Raw genomic sequence first — 21,588 nt, forward strand, 5'->3', positions numbered from 1 at the left:
TCACTTTGAACTGCTCCTACAGTACAATGTCTGAATACCTCAAACTACTCATCGCTTTATCTACCTCTTCCTCGGCATTCCACTTCTTACCAGCGCGCACCTCTGGAGGGTCCTCTCGAATGGCCTGGTCCTTTGAATACCTCAACATCATTACTGTTCTCACCTTACCCACCTTATACTCCTCAAAAATAGATGCAAGAGGTAATTCTAATTGACCACCCTTCCCATACAGTGCTGTGTTATTAAGCTGTCTTGGAAGTCCGAGCCATTTCTGTATATAAACACTGCATCTCTGCTCAATCCGCTCAACCCTTGAAGCTGCAACCTCATACAGCATAATGGGCCACATCAGTCTCGGGTACAGTCCAAACTGAAGACACCACACCTTGAACTTTCCCGGTAGTGTAGTCTTATCAATACTCCTAAGGCCTTCCTCTGCCTGGTTCAGGATCTCTACTCCTTGGTGACGGTCACTCAGTGTGCCCTTGTACCACCTGCCTAAACGCTTCACCGGTTGTTCTCTCATAGTGGGAATAATGTCTCCAGCTACTGAGAAGCGAATCTCTTTCTGTTTTCCCTTTACAAATGAACAACTCCTCGACTTCTTAGCCTTAAACTTCATCCTCGACCAGGTAACCAGTTCATCTAGCCTTTCTAAAATCTGATGTGCTGCATTCGTAGACTTTGCAAGCACAGTGATATCATCCATAAATGCTCTCAATGGTGTTCTTAACAGAGCAATGTCGGCCTTTGTTGATTTTACAGTAATATCATTTCCATGACTAAGACAAACAAAATTACCGATACAGTACATCCAGCTGCTATTCCCACCTCTAGTCTTTGCCAATCAGTCGTAAAATCATCTGTTGTAAAACGCATCCAAAAGTTGTTGTCGTACTGCATCAGCATTGCTTTCACTGGTTCTGGGAACCAGAAATTTTCCATTGCCATCTCGATCAGACTGTGAGGCACAGAACCATATGCATTCGCTAAGTCCAACCAAATCACAGTCAAATCTCCCTTCGATGTTTTTGCTTCCTGTATTGCGCCCCAGATTGCAAATGCATGCTCCTCACAACCAGGTATACCTGGAACTCCAGCCTTCTGAACTGACTCGTTCACATATCCGCTTCTCTGGACGAATTCTATCACTCTCTTCGCTATTGTGCCGAGCTGGCTTGTATTAAATTCAAAACTTGTGTAAATTTCAATTTGGAGAACGAAAGAATATGTGATTATTTGCTTTAGTCTTGAGGTATGGATAATACAGGCATTCAGTGAATACTAATGCAAAATTTTGGAGGATTACTGGAAAGGAAATTTGGTGTGAAGTGATCAGAATTTCATTCTTTTTATTTTGATAACTGTGTCCATGTTTGTCTGCCTATATGTAAACGCTAGTTATGTGAACAGCTGTGGTGGTATGAATACTGGATAAATCTTGTTTTGGAGATAGTCTTAATGGATGGTCTCACTAGCAGGTTTGAGACAAGATTTCACAGTTTTCCCCACTTTTTACACAAATGTCTCATAGTGTGCGTGTGTGTGTGTGTCCCTCAGATGATTCCTCAGGCTATGGACCTGTGTTTGAGGAGCAGCCATTTGACACCATCTACCCCGAGGAGTCTCAAGAAGACAAGATAATCATGAGTTGCCGAGCACAAGCCAGCCCACCTGCCACATACAAGTAACATATGCTTCTAACTGTTCATGCTAGGCTTCGCTTTTATTGGTAGCAGAGCATGCATCTCTTAGTGCTCATTTCAATTTCTGCTCTGCTGCAGTAGGATTCACAAAGTACTGCTACAGTTTTTACATGGCACATCATTACACAGGTGTAAGATCATTAATCATGTCTATGCGATCCTCCTCATCCATTTCACTCAGCTGGTCTCATGGCTCTTGACGCTGTTCTGAAGCCCTAGCCCTTGACCTGCCAATGTGGACGATCTTCTTGCACATTTCATTTCCATCAGGGGTTTGACCCTTTCTGCACCTCAGATTAATCCACTGCTATAACCCTGTCCTCCTCAGTCCCCATCCCCATAATTTAATTTTACCCTCCTTCACCTCTCAGTTACATCCATTCCATCCTTTCCTGCCTTAAAAGTCATTTGGAGAGGCCATTTGGGGAAGGAGATTTCACTTCTCTAGCTCATTTACTGTTGAGTTGGCATCACATCAAGAGCATCTCCAGGGTTGGCAGCCAAAACAGACAGAGAGACAAAAAAAAAATATTTGTACAAAATCCTCAGCCTAGAATATCACTGGATACTACTACACACCTAGAGCATATCTGATATGAATTGCCAGTATATTGTGTTTGATTTATATATATATATATATATATATATATATATATATATATATATATATATATATATGTTTTTTTTGTTTTTTAATTTATCAGCTCCATGTGGAATGACAGCATGCATGTCCTTTTTTCCATCTTCTTCTCCCTGTTTGTAGGTGGAGGCTGAATGGCTGGGACATTGAGATCCCGGAGGAGGGTAACGCCCATTACAGCCTGATGGGGGGAAATCTGGTCATCAGCAGACCTGATAAGAGCAGTCATGCTGGGAACTACTCCTGCCTGGCAACAAACAAGTTCGGTACCATCGTCAGTCAAGAAGCATCCGTTCAATTTGGATGTAAGTGATGATGGCGGCGCCAAGACACACCATTATGTAATGCTGCTTTTGTTCTGCTAAATCCACCTTCGACTTTTTGTCCTTTATTCAGCTTTACATAAACACCGAGGTAGCATTTCCAAAAACCTGAGCTTATGCCTTTTAGCTCGAGGCAACCTCCACTGAGGAAAACTGGGAATTCATTTCTGGTGTCAGTGTTTTTAAATGCTTGGGTGGGTTGTGCTGAATCATGAGTTCCATTAATGAAGTCAATGAAATGATGATGATGATGAATATTATGTGAAGTTACTTTTTTGTCCTTTTGTTTCTAGGAAGTGGGATTTTTCTTTTCATAAAGGTCATCTTGGCGGCTTGAGGAGAGCTGTAACGACAATGTTTGTGAAGCGGCCTAAACAAATTTAATTCTGTTTACCCGTAGATTTAGACATGTTTTCCACAGAGGAAAGAGAAGCTGTGTTTGTGAAAGAGGGTCAGGGAGTGGTGCTGTTATGTGCTCCTCCTCCACATTTCCCAGGTTAATTCAATACCTCATTTATAATATCTTTTTAATATTCTACTCACGGATATGCATAAATCATAATGTCAGTGATTTCTGGAATCTTTAACTGTGCTTTCTTCTCCTCTTAGATGATCTTACCTTCCGCTGGATGCTGAATGAATTTCCCATCTTCATCCCGCTGGATAAGAGACGCTTTGTCTCTCAGACCACAGGAAATCTCTATATCGCTAAAGTAGAGGCTTCTGACAGTGGGAACTACTCCTGCTTCGTCTCCAGCTCATCTATCGCCAAGAGTGTCTTCAGCAAGTTCATCCCTTTAATCCCACAGACTGAGCGTATGTCTTTACTTCTTTTTAACTTAGAATTTCAGAATGTTACCGTGCCTTGCATAAGTATTCATCCTTCTGGAACTTTTTGACATTACTAACTACTTATTAACTGAGCATAAAAAGCCATATAATGAACTCCTTATTAACCTCGCTTGCTCAGTCTTTACGGGAAAATATCAGACTGAGGGCTTAACAGCACGGCTCCGTCTGTACAAAAAGACAGAGGTCTGATATTTTCCCGTAAAGGCCGAGCAAGCGAGGTTAATAAGGAGTTTATTATATGGCTTTTATATTTCTAAGATTAAAACACACTGTCATTATAACGAGGCGTGACACTGCTTTCAGTCACATCATATTTGTCGTGTAGTTGAGTCACACATGCAGAATAAACGGCGAGCGGTTTCAAAACTGAATTTCTGTTAGTGGTTAGCGGTTTCTGAAAGCGCTTCGTTGCGGATTTCTTGAATAACTCTTGTTTTGTCTTTTGTGTTTCGTCCGTTTTTTATTCCGTTTTGATTTCCAATTCTTTTTTTTTTTTGCCTTTTTGTTTTTGTTTGTTTTTTTGCAACATTGAAAGCTGGCACCTTGAACAGAAAGTCCGTAATCCCCACGGGCATTATGGGAAAATTCTGCCCGCCAAGGAACCAATCAGAGCACACGATTTTACCAGAAGTAGCTCGTGCCATATAACTTTATTCAGCAGTGGTAAAATCTGGAACGAAGATAGAATAAATAGGGATTATGCAGTATATACGGTATTGCCTATTGCATCTGCAAATATTCACCGCTATTGCTGTGAAACCCCTTAGCCAGTGCAGCCAGATGCCATCAGTAGTGACATGATGGAATGGAATTCTCCTCTGTGCACTTTAGTGTCACATGATCTCAATATGAATACACCTGTTCCTTAAAGGTCATCATGAAGCCCAAGTAGCTTTCAAAACAAGTCCAGAAAGTTTAGAGATACATGAAACTGAGGAGAAGATTTACCTTTCACCAGGAAAACAACCCTAAGCATCCTGCCAAAGCTAGACTGGAGTGGTTCAAACCCAAGAAATTGAATTTCAGTGACTCAGTCAAAGCTCAAACCTCAATAGAACTGAGAACCTGTTAGGACTAGGACTGTTTTGGCCTCTAGAGGCCGCTGTTATTTCCTTTTCATGTCGTGTTTATTTTGGCCTCTAGAGGCCGCCACTGTTCCTGTGTTTTGTGTTTGTGTTAATTGCCTAATTATCTTCACCTGTGTCCTTAATTAGTTTGTCTATTTATACCCCTGAGTTCAGTCCTCTTGTCACGGAGTCTTTGTGCTGTTATGTTTATCTCCAGTTTCCTTTGTACTGTGTTTTTTGATCTTCTTAGCTTTTGAATTTTTGCACTTTGCTTTTCTTTTGGATTATACTCTTTGGTTTTTTTTTGTCTTTTGTTTTGCCCTGTATATAGTGTATATAGTTTAAATAAACCTTTTGATTCCTTTTCTACTTCCGCCTCACGCCTCTGCATTTGAGTCATCCCCCTGGTGGCCTAGTGGGGGTTTGCTGGATTATCACACCAACGAACCAGGTTCGAATCCCAGCAAAACCCTAACTGAAAGACTCCGTCATGACCGACTCAGCAGAGGCTGCTTCAACTGTCTACCCGGCCAACCTTCAGGGAATTATGGCAGCTTTGACACGCTTCGGAGCGACCATGGACGTACACTCACCAGCCAACGTGAGGCCCTCGCTCGCCACGAGGAACTGCTTCAGCAAATTGGGAAAACCCTGGCACAGCTGACATCTCTGCCTGCATCTCCTGCTCCTGATCCAGTTCCTGCTCCTGATCCAGCTCCCACTCCTGCTCCAGTGCCTCCTGCAATACTGCCTTCTTCACCTCGCGAACCCAGCCTTCCTGCACCACAGAGGTATGACGGCAAGCACAGTGAGTGCCGAGAGTTCCTTACCCAGTGTCAACTCACCTTTGAGCTTCAGCCTACCACCTACACTACGGATCGCCGCAAGATTGCCTTTGTGATAACCTTATTAGCTGGTAAGGCGCGAGCCTGGGCTACTGCTATCTGGCAAAGACAGGGACCTGAGTGCTTTGATTTCCAGCTGTTTTCTGAAGAGATGCTTCGGGTCTTCGATCAGGCAGACATCAGTACCGACGCAGCCCGAAAGCTCATGTCCATCCGGCAAGGAGGAAGCGTCGCAGATTACGCCATCTCGTTCCGAACACTCGCAGCAGTAAGTGGATGGAACGAGACTGCCCTGGTGTCAGCCTTCCACCATGGTCTGTCTGACCCCATCAAGGACGGTCTGGCCTCTATTGGATGCCCAAGTGACCTCGAAACCCTCATCTCACATGCTATTCGTCTGGACAACAGGATGAGAGAACGCCACCAAGCCTTGAGCCCCCCCAGCCTCCCTACCTCTACCTGGAGACCGTCTACCTCCTTCAGTGACTGTCCAGAACCCATGCAAGTGGGTCGTACTCGCCTCTCCGCATCTGAGAGGGAGCGCAGAAGGAGGGACAAGTGCTGCATCTACTGTGGCAAGCCTGGTCACTTCCGAGCATCATGTCCCGAACTCTTGGGAAAAGGACCGCCCCGTCCAGCCGAGGGAGGGTTGTGACGGGGCCTACCCTCTCTCCCGGACTCCCTGGCCAAGGAATCTACATCCCGGTCTCCATCTCCTGGGGTGAGTCTGTCCACTCTTGTCAAGCTTTGATAGACTCAGGGGCGGCTGGGAACTTTATGGATATTCACTTCGCCCAAAGCATCAATATTCCGACTGCACCTCTTGAAGTCCCACTGTCTGTGTCTGCCCTCGATGGCCAAGCGTTAGGTGATGGAAGAGTCACCCAAGTTACTTCTCCAGTTTTCCTCCAGTCTCAAGGTCACAAGGAAGAAATATCCCTGCACCTGATTCCTTCACCTGAGTTCCCAGTTATTCTAGGCCTTCCTTGGCTTACTCGCCACAACCCTCGCATAGACTGGGTAACAAGCCAGGTTGTGGAATGGGGCCCTGCATGCCATGCCTCTTGTCTGCTCTCTAGCTCTCCTGTGTCTCCTGCCGAGCCCCCTGATCTCACCGAGTTATCTCAAGTTCCCACAGAGTACTGGGATCTCAAGGAGGTATTCAGCAAGAGCAGGGCCGCCGTTCTTCCTCCGCACCGGGCCTACGACTGTGCCATCGACTTGCTCCCTGGGACTACCCCTCCTCGTGGCAGACTGTTTTCACTCTCTCAGCCAGAACGCAAGGCCATGGAGGAATACCTCAAAGATGCCCTGGTCTCTGGGTTTATTCGACCCTCCACTTCACCTGCTGGAGCCGGCTTCTTCTTTGTCGGCAAGAAGGATGGGGGGCTCCGACCATGTATTGATTACAGGGGCCTGAATAAGATCACTGTGCGCAACCGATATCCCCTTCCGCTGATGTCCACAGCTTTCGACCTGCTCCAAGGCGCCACCGTCTTCACCAAGTTGGACCTACGGAACGCATACCACCTCATCCGTATCCGACAGGGAGACGAGTGGAAGACTGCCTTTAACACCCCGTCTGGGCACTACGAATACCAGGTGATGCCCTTCGGACTCACCAACGCACCAGCTGTTTTTCAGGCCCTAATCAACGACGTCTTAAGGGACATGATTAACCTATACGTTTTTGTCTACCTCGACGACATCCTTATCTTTTCCAAGACCGTGCAGGAGCACCGCCACCATGTCCGCCAGGTTCTCCAGAGGCTGCTACAGAACAATCTGTTCGCCAAGGCCCAGAAATGCGAATTTCATGTTCCCGAGGTCTCCTTTCTGGGATTTATTGTACGGACAGGCCAACTCCAAATGGACCCTGCCAAGACCCTGGCCGTCCGGGATTGGCCTACTCCCAAGTCCGTTAAGGAGGTTCAGCGGTTCTTAGGATTCGCTAACTTCTACCGCAAGTTCATCAGGAACTTCAGTTCTGTGGCAGCACCCATGTCAGACCTCACCAAAGGGACAGGTGGATCTTATGGCTGGTCTCCTCAGGCAGAAAAGGCGTTCAAAGACCTCAAGGACCGCTTCTGCACGGCACCCATTCTGGTTCTCCCGGACACCTCCCAACCATTCATCGTGGAGGTGGACGCCTCGGACAGTGGTGTCGGCGCGGTGCTCTCTCAACGTTCGGAAGGAAAGCTGCACCCCTGCGCTTACTTCTCCCACCGCCTGAGTCCTGCTGAGTCCCGGTACGATGTGGGGGATCGAGAACTGCTAGCGGTCAAACTGGCCCTTGAGGAGTGGAGGCACTGGCTGGAGGGAGCACAACATCCATTCCTGGTTTGGACTGACCACAAGAACCTGGAGTACCTCCAGCAAGCCAAGAGACTGAACCCTCGACAGGCTAGGTGGGCCCTGTTTTTCAGTCGGTTTGACTTCACCCTCTCATACCGCCCCGGCTCCAAGAACACCAAACCTGACGCACTGTCCAGACTGTTCTCTGCCACTAACAGGGAGAATGAAGTCGGGCCTATTATCCCTGTGTCCCGGATTGTGGCCCCTGTCCGCTGGGGTATTGAGGAGGCTGTCCGACGAGCCCAACGCCAGGACCCCGGTCCTGGGACGGGGCCACCAGGCCTCTTGTACGTCCCACATCAAGCCCGGGCCAAGGTTCTCCAGTGGGGTCACTCTTCCCCTCTCACCGCCCACCCGGGAGCTCGGAGGACCCTGGACTTCCTGAAAAGACGCTTCTGGTGGCCTAACATGGAGAAGGAAGTAAGGTCATTTGTCCTGTCCTGTGAGGTTTGCACCAGAACCAAGAACCCACGACAGCGTCCCCAGGGTCTCCTGCATCCTCTGACCATTCCCCGGCGTCCCTGGTCCCACGTGGCAGTCGACTTTATCACGGGTCTCCCTGAGTCACAAGGTAACACGGTCATTTTGGTCTTAGTTGACAGATTCTCCAAGGCCTGCCGCTTCATACCACTGTGCAAACTCCCCTCTGCTCTTGAAACTGCGAAACTTTTGTTTAATCATGTCTTCCTAGTCTTTGGTCTTCCACAGGACATCGTCTCAGACCGAGGGCCCCAGTTCTCCTCCCGAGTGTGGCACGGGTTCTGCAAGGTCATCGGAGCCACTGCCAGCCTCTCCTCTGGGTTTCACCCACAGTCCAATGGTCAGACGGAGAGGCTCAACCAGGACCTGGAAACCACCCTGCGAGGCCTGGCTATGGATAACCCGACATCGTGGAGCACCTGGCTGCCATGGGCGGAGTACGCCCACAACACCCTGCAGTCATCGGCCACCAAGCTGTCGCCATTCCAGTGCCAATTCGGGTTCCAGCCACCTCTGTTCCCGGACCAGGAGGAGGACGCGGGGGTGCCCTCGGTCAACCAATATGTGAGACGGTGTCGCAAGACCTGGAGCAAGGTCAGGAAGACCCTCATACAGACCTCCAGAACCAACCAGACTCAGGCCAACCGCCATAGAAGACCTGCACACGCTTTCCGCCCTGGGCAGCGTGTTTGGCTGTCCACTAAGGACCTTCCACTGCGGGTGGAGAACCGCAAGCTTGCTCCTCGCTACATTGGCCCCTTCAAGGTGGTGCGCAGGGTGAACCCTGTCTCCTACCGGCTCCAGTTGCCCCGGACTCTGAGGATCAACCCCACTTTCCATGTTTCCCTGTTACGGCCCGTACTGACGTCTACGTATGCCCCTGCCCCTAGGAACCCCCCACCCCCCCGCATCTTCCAGGGGCAGACTGTGTTCACTGTGAATCGCCTGCTTGACTCCCGCCGGGTCCGCGGCGGGTTGCAATATCTGGTGGACTGGGAGGGCTATGGTCCTGAGGAGCGCTGCTGGGTTCCTGCTCGGGATGTCCTTGATAAAGAACTATGTCGGGACTTCCATTCGGCCCATCCGGATCGCCCTGGGAACGTCAGGAGACGCTCCTAGAGGGGGGGGTCCTGTTAGGACTAGGACTGTTTTGGCCTCTAGAGGCCGCTGTTATTTCCTTTTCATGTCGTGTTTATTTTGGCCTCTAGAGGCCGCCACTGTTCCTGTGTTTTGTGTTTGTGTTAATTGCCTAATTATCTTCACCTGTGTCCTTAATTAGTTTGTCTATTTATACCCCTGAGTTCAGTCCTCTTGTCACGGAGTCTTTGTGCTGTTATGTTTATCTCCAGTTTCCTTTGTACTGTGTTTTTTGATCTTCTTAGCTTTTGAATTTTTGCACTTTGCTTTTCTTTTGGATTATACTCTTTGGTTTTTTTTTTGTCTTTTGTTTTGCCCTGTATATAGTGTATATAGTTTAAATAAACCTTTTGATTCCTTTTCTACTTCCGCCTCACGCCTCTGCATTTGAGTCATCCCCCTGGTGGCCTAGTGGGGGTTTGCTGGATTATCACACCAACGAACCAGGTTCGAATCCCAGCAAAACCCTAACAGAACCAAGTGTCAAGTGTCTTGAAAATTACTTTTCGCCAACAGTCTCCATCCATTCAGAGTTTAAATAATTTTGCCAAGATGAGTGGGAAAAAATATCAGGAAAGCTGATAGGGTCATATACATTACAGGCATTTAGCATACACTCTTATCCAGAGCAGTGTACAACAAGGGGAGTACATGACAGTGCTTCTGGAGCTGAAAGGGTTAAGGGTTTTGCTCAGGGGGCCCAACAGTGGCAGCTTGTTTGTGCTTTGGCTTGAACCCATGACCTTCAGAGTACTAACCCTGAGCTGTAACCATTGAGCCACCAATGTCCTCATAGAGTTTGCAGTTGTTATATTTATTATTTAGTGAACATGGGCATCAATCCCACTGCCTCTTGCATGCTAAGCAAGCACTCGACCACTTCAGCCAATTCTCCACCAGAAGACTTGCACTTGTTCTTACAGCCAAAGGCAGTTCAACAAAGTACCAACCCTGGGGCTGAATGCTTATTTCTGCTTTTTATTTCACTAAACTTTGTGCCACAATAAAAATATTTTGCATCTTCAAATGTTAGACATATTGTATTGCGTAATTCAAATGGAAAAAATACCAAATAGGTCAGTTGCAATCCCAGATTGTAACAAATGTTTAAAGAAAAACACTAAGGATAAAAGTTCAGGGGCATGAGTACTTATGCAAGGCAGTGATATTGACAGTCATAGACAGGCAGGAAATGTGTGTCACTGTATGTAAATCCTGGGTGGACATAGACAATGATCTAACTCACTTAGATAAATATCCAAATGTTTCTTGTTTTCAAGAATGTAAAAAAAAATTATAAATTAACAAACAAATATAACAGCACGAGATTCATACTGTATTCATCGTCACTATGACCAGTTCGGTCTGTCTAAAACTTTCATTTCAGAAATACAAGTGCCACACAGTTTTTAAAGACATGCTGTATGATTTAGTTGCATTATTTAAAGGAGCGTGACAGTGTGGCTATGGTGTATTGAAATCACTAAGCTGTCATTGCAGTGCCACTTTGGTAAGGCAGCGCAGACTGGTTGGAAATGTGATTGATTACGCTTTTGCCACTGAGGCAGAAACAACAGCTTAAGCAGTCAAGAGTCTTTTGTGTGTCTGTTTGTATAAAGCTGGAAGGAGAAAAATCAAGGCAAGACATTTGGAGGCAGTTGTTTCTGTTTCCCGGAGGTCTTTGTGTGGGGCCCATCAATTATTCCCTATTTGTGTTTTGACACAGCACTTACATGAGTAAGCAGAAACAGTTTGCCTGAAAACAGTCTGCCGATTTTTAGTTGGCCTAACCTGATTTCAGATCGGTTTACCACCATACACTCCGAGTTCGGGGGATGACACCTCAAATATCTTGTGCACCTTCCTGTGTCTTTATATTTAACACTTATTCCACGAAATTGAGTCGTACATGAGCTGATAGCTATAAGCCATGTACGACGAGATTGAGTGGAATAACTGTTTTATTCTATGCGCAGTCACTGGATTTTGAGAAACGGAGCATTTTTATTTTTTGCAAATTCAAGAAATAAAAAATTTATACAAAACGTCCGACAAAATCATTTCTGCTTAGAACGTTAACAAACCAGCGAAATGACAGTAGCAATTTGTGAAAAATGTTATTATAATAATAATAATAATAATAATAATAATAATAATTCTTGAAAAGTAAAAAAGATATGTTCTTACCATCAAATACTTTTATTCTGTATTTTGTTGCTTTTTGTTTTTGTATTTTTTGGGGTTTTCTTCTTCTTCTTTAGGTTTTTTTAGCAGTTAGCAAACCAGCTTAAAGGTGCATTCCCTCCACCAACTGGGCTGGAGTGTGGAGCAGGAGATATTGGGGGAACAAACCCGAAAAAAACCTATATTCTTTTAGCTATTTCTGTGTCTTTTAAATACTTGATGACAATTTTTGGGGTTCTGTTTTCGAGTAGAGTTTTTATTTCATCCTTGGTTGGTTCAGCAACACGCTCCGCCATTTTGTTTTTCTCTACTCACGGTATATGCGCTGATATCCTAGTAGTAGAGTAGCCAATCAGAGCGCGCAATTGCTCATATCCAGTGAATGTGGATAGATTAAATAATATTATTGCACTTGTGCAAATTTGATTCCATTCCATCTAACTAGCTGGAAACATGCATGTTATAGTAGCAGAGTGGCTGGAGTGTTTAGTATAGTCTGGAAGTTGGGTTTTGTGGCAGATAAAATAACTCGAGGACACAGTGTAGAGCAGATAATCTTTACACACATCTCCTATTTCTTCGTGCATTACCTCACCTCCGACTCCATTACAGGAGAACAACATAAAAGCCTTAGGCTCCATCTTGCCCCACATTTACAGCCATTTTTGAATGCGTGTATTCCTGTGTGTTTGGACACAATGCCTCAGCTGCCATCCCATAGCTAAATATTTTGAGCTGAAATGCCTTGAACCAAACTTGCTAGTGTATTTAGACTGATAGAAAACAACAGAGCGTGCCATGTATGTCAATATAACAAGAGTAATATATATTTGGAGCCAGAGGCTTATGCAGAAAATGGCTTCTAAATAACAGATGATCCAGCACAGTAATACTGCTTACTGTCTCCAGGAGGCTCTACTCGGAAGTATGCAGCCGATATAAAAGTGAAGTTTCCGGACACATATGCGCTTGTTGGCCAAAACATCACCCTGGAGTGTTTCGCATTAGGAAAGTGAGTGTGTTTACTTTATGATGATACAAGTTTAAATGAAGTTGATACGGTTTTTCTTTTCTAACATCAATCATACATGACGTGTGTTTTTTTTTCTGCTTTTTTCTCCTAAAAGACAATTTAAGTAGAAGGTGTTTTTTTTTCTCTTGCTGAATGTCATGTGTTTAACTGTTTGGCCCAGTCCCGTTCCTCAGATCAGATGGAGGAAGGTGGATGGCGCACTGCCTGTTCATCATGAGATCAACATAGAAGGTGGACTTCTGCGCCTATTTAATGTGCAGTACGAGGATGAGGGAGCATACGAGTGTGAGGCACTCAACTCGAAAGGAAAAGACTGGCACAAAGCAAACCTCTATGTGGAAGGTAGGACTGCTGTGAAGCGAAGGCTCTCTGGACTCGCATTCAGGATTGCAGGCATTTCAGCACATCATTATTTGTGAAACTGACAGACTTGACTCGTATTTAAAGTACAGCTCGTAGAGATGGGTTGATGTTAATTCTACACATATGAAAAAAGAGCAATGATTCTGAATGCATCCCAGTAAACAGGTGCTGGGCAAAGGTACAGTATAAAAAAAATAAAAAATAAGAAACTCAAATAAGAATAAGAAATAAACATAATAGTTAAACTTGGTTTAAAATAAGCTCTATGGAAAATGTTTAGTTTGTAATGACAAAATATATTTTTAGCATAATTTTGTCTCACTGTTGCCCCCCTCTTCTATTTGAGGGTAATGACTCATAAATACACAAACACGCTAGTTTTTGGCATGCTTCTGTACACCATATAGTTACTGATCACGATTTGTGTTCAGCAACTCTTTTTCTCAAAGCTCTTCATCTAATGTCAAAACGTAACCTCTGTAATGGAAGCTACACTGGGCACACACTTAAAATCTCCATCAGTGGCATTCTCTAAAAGGCGTAAAGCCTAATATCAGGTGGACGTGTACTCACTTCTGTGGGAGGCTTTTTAAACACAGCAGGCAAAGACACAGCCGTGCTAAGAATATATATCAATTGGATAAGGAAGTCATTCAAATCTCTCCCAGTCCCAGTGAAACATCCGATTGTGTCTTTTAAAGGAGAACCGAAGGCAATTTTTTTATCATCAGAATTCTATTTCTCATTTTATTAAATATCGGAATGCATTTTTGATAGCTATTTTGTCGCTGCTATAGCAAGTTATGAGTGTTTGAAATATGCTCTGTAATATATCAGTCCACATGTTAAAGCAATGGCCGTAAATGAGATTTGAGACTTCGTAGGACGGAAGTAAAACGTACAGTGGAAATCAAAATGACCAACATCTGCCAACGTTGTCAAAAGACATGCGCCCTCTTTCGAATGCTGACGTAATCAAGCCGGAAGTTTTGTTTGTTTTGATAGCAATCAGGAAAGTTTGAAAAAAATTAGGCAGTAATCGTCATTTAAACTCGTTTTTGTGCAATATTTCGTTTGGAAAACAGTTTTCAAAATGGCGGCGCTGACACCTGGCTGACACTTCATGTTTCGAAGTCTCGCACAAGTCTCGTGAAGATCGTGCGGATAAGCGACGCCTGCCGTGGACCAAACGAACTAAATTCAACACGGCTAAAAACCGAATAGGCCGATAAGTATAATATTTAATTGCAATTAGTTGCCAATATAAGTCATGATATAAGGTTACTAAAACCGAAAACGTAATTGAATAACACATTAATTAAGAAATAAAGCAAGTTTAAAAATGACTTCAGTTCTCCTTTAAAGAGCTAGTACTTTAAAACAAGTACAGGTAGTCGTCAACTTACGACCTATGCAACTTACGACCGATCGACTTTACGACCGTCTGGTTATGACTGGCAAGTGTTTCCCAGCTGAACTAGCTGAGCGTACGACAGTTTCTGCCCCAGTTCCCGGCCCCGCCCAGCATCCAGCCTCTCGCCGCGTACAACAGTTTCCGCCCCAGCTCCTGGCCCCGCCCAGCATCCAGCCTCTCGCCGCGTACAACAGTTTCCGCCCCAGCTCCTGGCCCCGCCCAGCATCCAGCCTCTCGCCGCGTACAACAGTTTCCGCCCCAGCTCCTGGTTTATGAAACGAGCAAATCCTCCCGCCAGCCCGAGCGCTGCAACAGCTGATGATGACGTAGACGACCCACAGCCAAGCACCAGTGATGCTAGCGGTCACTAAGTTTTGTATTTTGCTATGTTTTACATTTGTATTTTGGTATGTTTCAAACTAAAATGTTTTCTATTTTTCACACCTGTATTTCGTATTTTTTGTTTTGCACATACATGTATTAAACGAATTGTACTGTACGCAGTGTAGTATGCAGTGTTTGACTTAAACCAAATAATGAGCCAAGGTAATGAAATAAGAAAATGTTGATAAAATAAGACTTTAAGATGATTACAATATCATTACACAACATAATATACTTACGTTCATTTAACACAGGCCGACTTACGACCAGATCGGTTTACAACCGGCCAGTCGTAACCAAACGCAGTCGTAAGTCGACGACTACCTGTATTGCATACGGTGGAGTCCAAATGTCACAAAAGTTTGTGTTAAATTTGATGATCCAATTCCTTTAGATCAAATCCATTGGTGTGTCATCTGAATGCATGCTTCAATGTAAGGGATAAGCCTTGCAGAAAATCTGAGCTTTTGTACAAAGGAAATAACATGATCAGTGTCACAAAATTTGCTTAAATTTAAATATTGTCCTAATAAAAAAAAAATCAAACTTGAATGGTGAAGATTTAGAAAACATAGCGAGTCAGTGGGTGGACATTGACAGTGATACACCAGTAATCGCCGTCATTTCCATAACAAGCGAAGAAATCATCACCTTTGTTCGTGATCCTTAAACTCAGTCAATGAACTGCGATGGTGACTCAGGAGGTGAGAAATTCATGATAAGGAAAATGTGCCTAAAACTTTGCATAACCTGGGTCCATTTCAGTATTATAAACTTGCTGGTATAACAAACTATTTGGACGTCCCCCAAGATGTTCATTATAGTGGTGTTGCAATGTATTCACTTCAAATGTCAGTGGTTTTAAATGTTATGGCCGATCAGTGTATGTTTAATACAATATAATAGTCTAAGCCTCAAAAGTGTCACACTTCTTAATGTTATAAATGTCATTTGGTATTTATTCCACTTGACTTGGCTATATTTGCTCATCTGGGCTTTTTCTCCTTTAGCTGCTCCAGAATGGGTGGAGCACATCAGCAGCAGTGAGAGGGACATCGGCAGTCACTACACCATGTCCTGCATAGCCAACGGAAAACCCAAACCTCATGTACACTTCCTGAAAGACGGCCAAAAGGTATGGCCCTTAAACCTCTGTTCACTCCCAGCTTTTTAGTATAAAGACTTTTCAGTGGGTCTTCCTTGGTCGTGCATGAAGTCCATGCTCCACCTAATGTACTCCAACTTTCTATTACCCCTTTTCCACCAAATCAGTTCCAGGGCTGGTTCGGGGCCAGTGCTGGTGCTGGTTAACAACTCGTTCAACTTGCGAGCCAGCTGAGAACCAGTTTGCTTTTCCATAGCTCGGGGTGCTAAGGGGAGTCACGTCATTACGTCACTGTATACGTCAGTTACGTCGCTGTGTTTGTATAAACCTTGGCACGAACATCGAAGCAACAACAACACGGAGAAGAAGCAGCAGCAACAACAACAATAATAATGGATGACTTCGCGTTTGTACAGCTGCTGCTTCTCGTCGCTTAAAATTGGCGACCTTTCGCGGTCTTGCTATTGTTGTTGGTCTTAACAACTCCGCCCCCCGCTGACGTAAGTGGTTCTTTCCTCTGGCCCAGCAAAGAGCTGGTGTTAGCCTGGAACCGTTTTTTCTGGCCCAGAGCCAGTTCTTTGTTCAGTGGAAACCAGTAGCGGCTGGTAGTATTTCAAACAGGGGAGGCTGGTCGGTTACGATATTTCCAGATTTTAAAAGAAAAAACACATCAATTTTGCCCATACTCTTGCCTCTGATCTGGCTGATTGTTGGCAGGGTCACAAACTGTGAAATAACAGGTTCTTTTGGCCCATTAGCCTACTGTCCAATATACATGATGGTGGTGTTGGGGGGGGTATATTTTAACATTTTATATTTTAAAATTGTGGCATGTTGTTTAAAAATTGATTATTGAAAGCAGCTCTTTGTCAGGAACCTCAGCAGTAACAGCAGAGTGTTCTGGAATAGGCACGAGCACTGACCTTGGGGAGCCAAACATAGAGCTGGGTGCCACACATTTCATTCAGTGACACTTTCCCTATATTTTACTTATTTTGACTGAGAAATGTTTTATTGACAATTTTGATAACCCTTCACTTTTAATCCAGGTCTGTAGTGTGAAATGTTCTCGGCTGTGTTTTTGTTTAAAAATGTTTTCCAAATTGTAGCTGTGTTTAATTCATATCCAGAGAAATATATATATTCCAATATAATATACTCAGCATAAACATTTTAAATAGATTCTATATTTTTGGTCCATCCATGACATATTACTAAAGTAGCCTATTTACTGTTGTTGATGTGGGTCACTTGCTGTTAGCCAATTCACTTTCTCGTACCAGGAGAGCTGAAAGGAACGAGTATTATTCCCGACCTTTTTCACCAAGTCAATTTGAGGCGTTGGTCTACCCTGCTCTTTAATTTTAATTTTTTTCCTCAAAAGGAATACTGGCAAATGGCTTCGCCAAAATTAAATCAGCAATGCTTGGCATCCGTGCGCAGCTTTCTTGCTAGCTGACTAGCCCCCTCAAGTTCAAGTTCAGTCACTCAAATAAACGAAATTTCTGGAACTAAGATAGCAAACTTGACAACACTATATTTACACTTTATTTACAATGAAAATATATACAAACTAAAAAAGCTGGTAGAAACCATATGTAATGAATGAAATCGAAATGTAAGCTGATCTCTTACAATACACCACAGCACTTGCGAATCCGCATGGGACTGAACTGAGATTCACCGCTGCCTGTCTATAGTTGAAACGAGCTGTCAATCAAAGAAAATATCCAGCCGCTTTCACCAATCACCAGTCTCCTCGCGGAAAGCTTTGCCATGTCCCTCCCACTGTGAGGCTGGGAGTCCGTGGAGCAGGCGTTTTCGCAGTATTTGTCCAATAACCGTCTTGCATTTTGATATTGAAAAGCGCATAGCTCCCAAATGCCATTGAAGTCCACTGAGGCTGGGCTGCACCGCGCTGTCACGAGGGGGAAAAACTCACGCACACATTAGGCGAACTGGGGAAAGTTATAACGGAATGATTTCGCACTGTAGTGGGTTGAGCACATATATTTCTATGATTCTGGATCTGAAATAGCAATGTTATAAGGTCGGCTATAACATAAGCCTAGTGCAATTCATCCTACACGATGTTCGTCATTTTTAGAGGAGGCTGAGCCTCCCTCGTTGTCTTAGAGCAATCGCCCGTGGTGGAAACAGAAAACCCGGTTCCAAACTAAGCACTGGCCCCGAACCAGCCCTGGAACTGCTTTGGTGGAAAAGGGGCATATGACAGTCTTTGGCCAAGTGTGTTTGGAAGGTGTAGAACATGGCAAATGTGCACAAACACATCATAATCTCTCTGTTGATTGTTGTCTACCAGGGAAATGTTTGTTTGTGCAGTTCAGGTTTTGATCATACTCAGAGCTCTAAATTAGGGCACAGAGTCAATGAGCCAAACTCGAGGTTCTAGCTCAATGCTAAAGAGGTGCCGACACTGTTGCACAAACACCCATGGCAACAGTCAGTTCTGCTCCAGAAGCCTGAGAGTGTATGCAGGGGGTGAAACACAGCAGGGGCTATGCGCCGAACACATTCTGCATGCAAATCAGCTTCATTATCATTAAATCTTTCAGTGAAGACTTACAAATAATGCCTCTTTAATCGGGTTCGCGGAGTTCACTAATCTTAAAAATCATCAGAATGATTATGAAATGATTTTGTATTTACTTTAACAGTATGGAAAGCAAGAGTTGCGCTTCACAGACCTGACTTTTGATGACTCAGGGATGTACCAGTGCATTGCTGAGAACCATCATGGAGTAATTCATGCCAACGCTGAACTGCAAATTTTCGGTAAGCTACTAAATGTTAGGTGGGGCTGGTAGGATGAGGACCTTATGCTCTTTTCAAAATCAGTAAATTAAAACAACTTAATTTGAAAACCAAGTAGTCCCCAGATACACTACTTTGCCTTGCATAAGTATTCCCCTCCCACCCCAATCATTTCCACATTTTGTAGTTTTACAAGCAGGAACCTCAATTAGATTGCTTGGGATTATGTGTCAGGGATTGGCAGAAAATATCCCTTAAAAAAATAAAATAAAATAATGTAAAGTTGTGATTGCATAAATATTGACCCTTAAGTGGTGTGTAACCCCTAACAATGGTTCTAATAGAACCAGTTACCATTAGAAATGCCATCAGTGCATAATTCAGTCCATTATTAAACATGAAAAGATTATGGCACAAGTATGATGCTGCCAATAAGAAGCCATCCACCAAAAATCAGTGACCAGGTAAGGAGGGATTTAATCAGAGAAGCAACCAAGTGTCAGGTTGTAACACTACAAAACGTGGAATAATTCAAGGGGGAGGTGAATACTTATGCAAGGTCACAGTACTTTCTTCCTTGTTATTGTGTTGTAAGCTTGCACATGTTCGGTAAAACAGGGTTAGCACCTAGAATATAGTTATTTATAATAAGTTTGTCCTTGAAGATACTGTATTTCTCCACGTGTCCTCCTGGAGCAAACCCAAGCCCTATGACAACGTGTTGATGTTTTGTGTCGGCAGTGGGTGCTCCTTCATTTGAGTTCAACCCGGTTAAGCCGAGGCTGCTGGGAGCAAAGAACGGGCACGTGGTGATTGAGTGCAAACCGAAAGCAGCACCCAGACCCACATTTTCCTGGAGCAAAGGCACAGAGCTGCTCTCCAATTCCAGCAGGTAGAAGATGAGCCCTTTCACATGGGATTATTGTAACTGAGCTGTTCATCTTCCTAGAAGATTTGATCTGACAGTTCTGGAGAGTGTGGAAAAGTTCAGTTGTTTATAGTGTGAAAAGAGCTTTAAAAAAAAAAAAGCTGGTGGTATATTTTAAACAATGAAAGAACTAAACTTAAGAAAGAACATCCAGCAAACATGCTGAAAAGGACTCGGTGTGCATCTTTCCAGAACACTGCACTTTTAGGGAGCACAGGATGGCTTTGAGATTTCTCAGAGCTGAACAACAACACAGTGCTACGAGGTTGGGGATGTAGTGGGTTGCGTCTGAACTGCGGCTACAGGAAACAAATATTAATACCTTGTTAAAATGTGTTGTAGAACATCTTTTTTACATATTGACATTTTTAAAGCAGCATATGATGTTTGGAAGGTCAAGTCAAGTTTATTTGTATAGCGCTTTTAACAATAAACATTGTCGCAAAGCAGCTTTACCGAATTTGAACGACTTAAAACATGAGCTAATTTTATCCCTAATCTATCCCCAATGAGCAAGCCTGTGGCAACGGTGGCGAGGAAAAACTCCCTCAGACGACATGAGGAAGAAACCTCGAGAGGAACCAGACTCAAAAGGGAACCCATCCTCATTTGGGCAACAACAGACAACATGACTATAACATTAACAGTTTTAACATGAAGTCAGTTTCGTTGATGTTATAAACTCTTCATTGATGGAAACTTGAGTGCAAAACTGTTCATGACAACTGCAGTCCTAAAGTTAGCAAGTCAACTGTAGTCCTCAGCCATAAAAGCATTACTGTATGAGTCCAGAGCGTCCTCCAGGTGTGACTTTCAACTGTCCACATGGGGCCGTCCTCCAGAGGAGCGATGCGATGAGACTCCAAGCAGACACAGGGCACCAGGATGGATCAGGCAGGTCTGAGGAGCAGAAGAGGTCAGCATCTCGATCCCAGGATTGACATGTAACTCATAAGGACAGATTTGGGTGGGGGAGAAAACACAGGTTGTTCGGTATGCCAATGTCACCTGAATAAGTAGGAACAGTATACATATTGCACTGAGTACAAGCAGGGACTCCGGCAACTAACTATGACAGCATAACTAAAAGGGGAGAGCCAGAAGGTAACACAGGCATGAGGGAGCCCCGGGACATAAAGCAGCAGCCACTACACCGTCAACAAACTCGAGTGAGCAAGCGAGTGGGGGACTGACAGCATCCATACATCCCAGTTTACCAAAACACTCTATGTCTGAGGACCCTCCAGATCTACCCCTTTACCTCATAAACACCATTAACAAAAGGCTTGACTAAACAGATATGTTTTCAGCCGAGACTTAAACACTGAGACTGTGTCTGATTCCCGAACATTACGTGGAAGGCTGTTCCATAACTGTGGGGCTTTGTAAGAAAAGGCTCTGCCCCCTGATGTAGCCTTCACTATACGAGGTACCAGCAGATAGCCTGCACCTTTTGACCTAAGTAGGCGTGGCGGGTCATAGAGGAGCAGAAGTTCACTCAGGTACTGTGGTGCGAGACCATTCAGTGCTTTAAAGGTCAATAGTAGTATTTTATAAATCAATACGAAATTTGATTGGGAGCCAATGCAGTGTGGATAAGACAGGGGTGATGTGGTCATATTTTCTAGTTCTAGTAAGGACTCTTGCTGCGGCATTTTGAACTAACTGGAGCTTGTTTATGCACTTATTGGAACATCCAGACAGTAAGGCATTACAATAATCCAACCTGGAGGTAACAAAAGCATGAACTAGTTTTTCCGCGTCATGTAGTGACATTAAATTTCTTATCTTAGCAATATTTCTGAGATGAAAGAAAGCTATCCGGGTAATGTTATCAGTGTGAGTTTTGAATGAAAGACTGGGGTCAATAATCACTCCGAGGTATTTTACTGCTGCACATGAAGAAACAGAAAGGCCATCCAGAGTCACTGTGTAATCAGAAAACTTACTTCTAGCTGCATGTGGTCCTAGTACAAGTACTTCAGTCTTGTCAGAGT

General features: G+C 44.2%; 1 protein-coding gene across 2 annotated transcripts in view; it reads left to right on the forward strand.

Moving 5' to 3' along the window:
- The window catches only part of cntn1a (contactin 1a), a 226,875-nt gene that overhangs the window by 148,602 nt on the left and 56,685 nt on the right, over positions 1–21,588 (forward strand). For both annotated transcript variants that reach the window (XM_060914626.1, XM_060914627.1), the window contains exons 4-12: positions 1,561–1,687; positions 2,470–2,651; positions 3,070–3,165; positions 3,279–3,485; positions 12,499–12,601; positions 12,783–12,964; positions 15,794–15,918; positions 18,567–18,684; positions 19,405–19,555. In XM_060914626.1, coding sequence (XP_060770609.1) covers positions 1,561–1,687; positions 2,470–2,651; positions 3,070–3,165; positions 3,279–3,485; positions 12,499–12,601; positions 12,783–12,964; positions 15,794–15,918; positions 18,567–18,684; positions 19,405–19,555 — 1,291 coding nt within the window. The remainder of the gene's footprint in view (positions 1–1,560; positions 1,688–2,469; positions 2,652–3,069; positions 3,166–3,278; positions 3,486–12,498; positions 12,602–12,782; positions 12,965–15,793; positions 15,919–18,566; positions 18,685–19,404; positions 19,556–21,588) is intronic.

The sequence above is a fragment of the Neoarius graeffei genome, chromosome 2 (genome assembly GCF_027579695.1).
Source record: "Neoarius graeffei isolate fNeoGra1 chromosome 2, fNeoGra1.pri, whole genome shotgun sequence".
Classification (NCBI taxonomy): domain Eukaryota; kingdom Metazoa; phylum Chordata; class Actinopteri; order Siluriformes; family Ariidae; genus Neoarius; species Neoarius graeffei.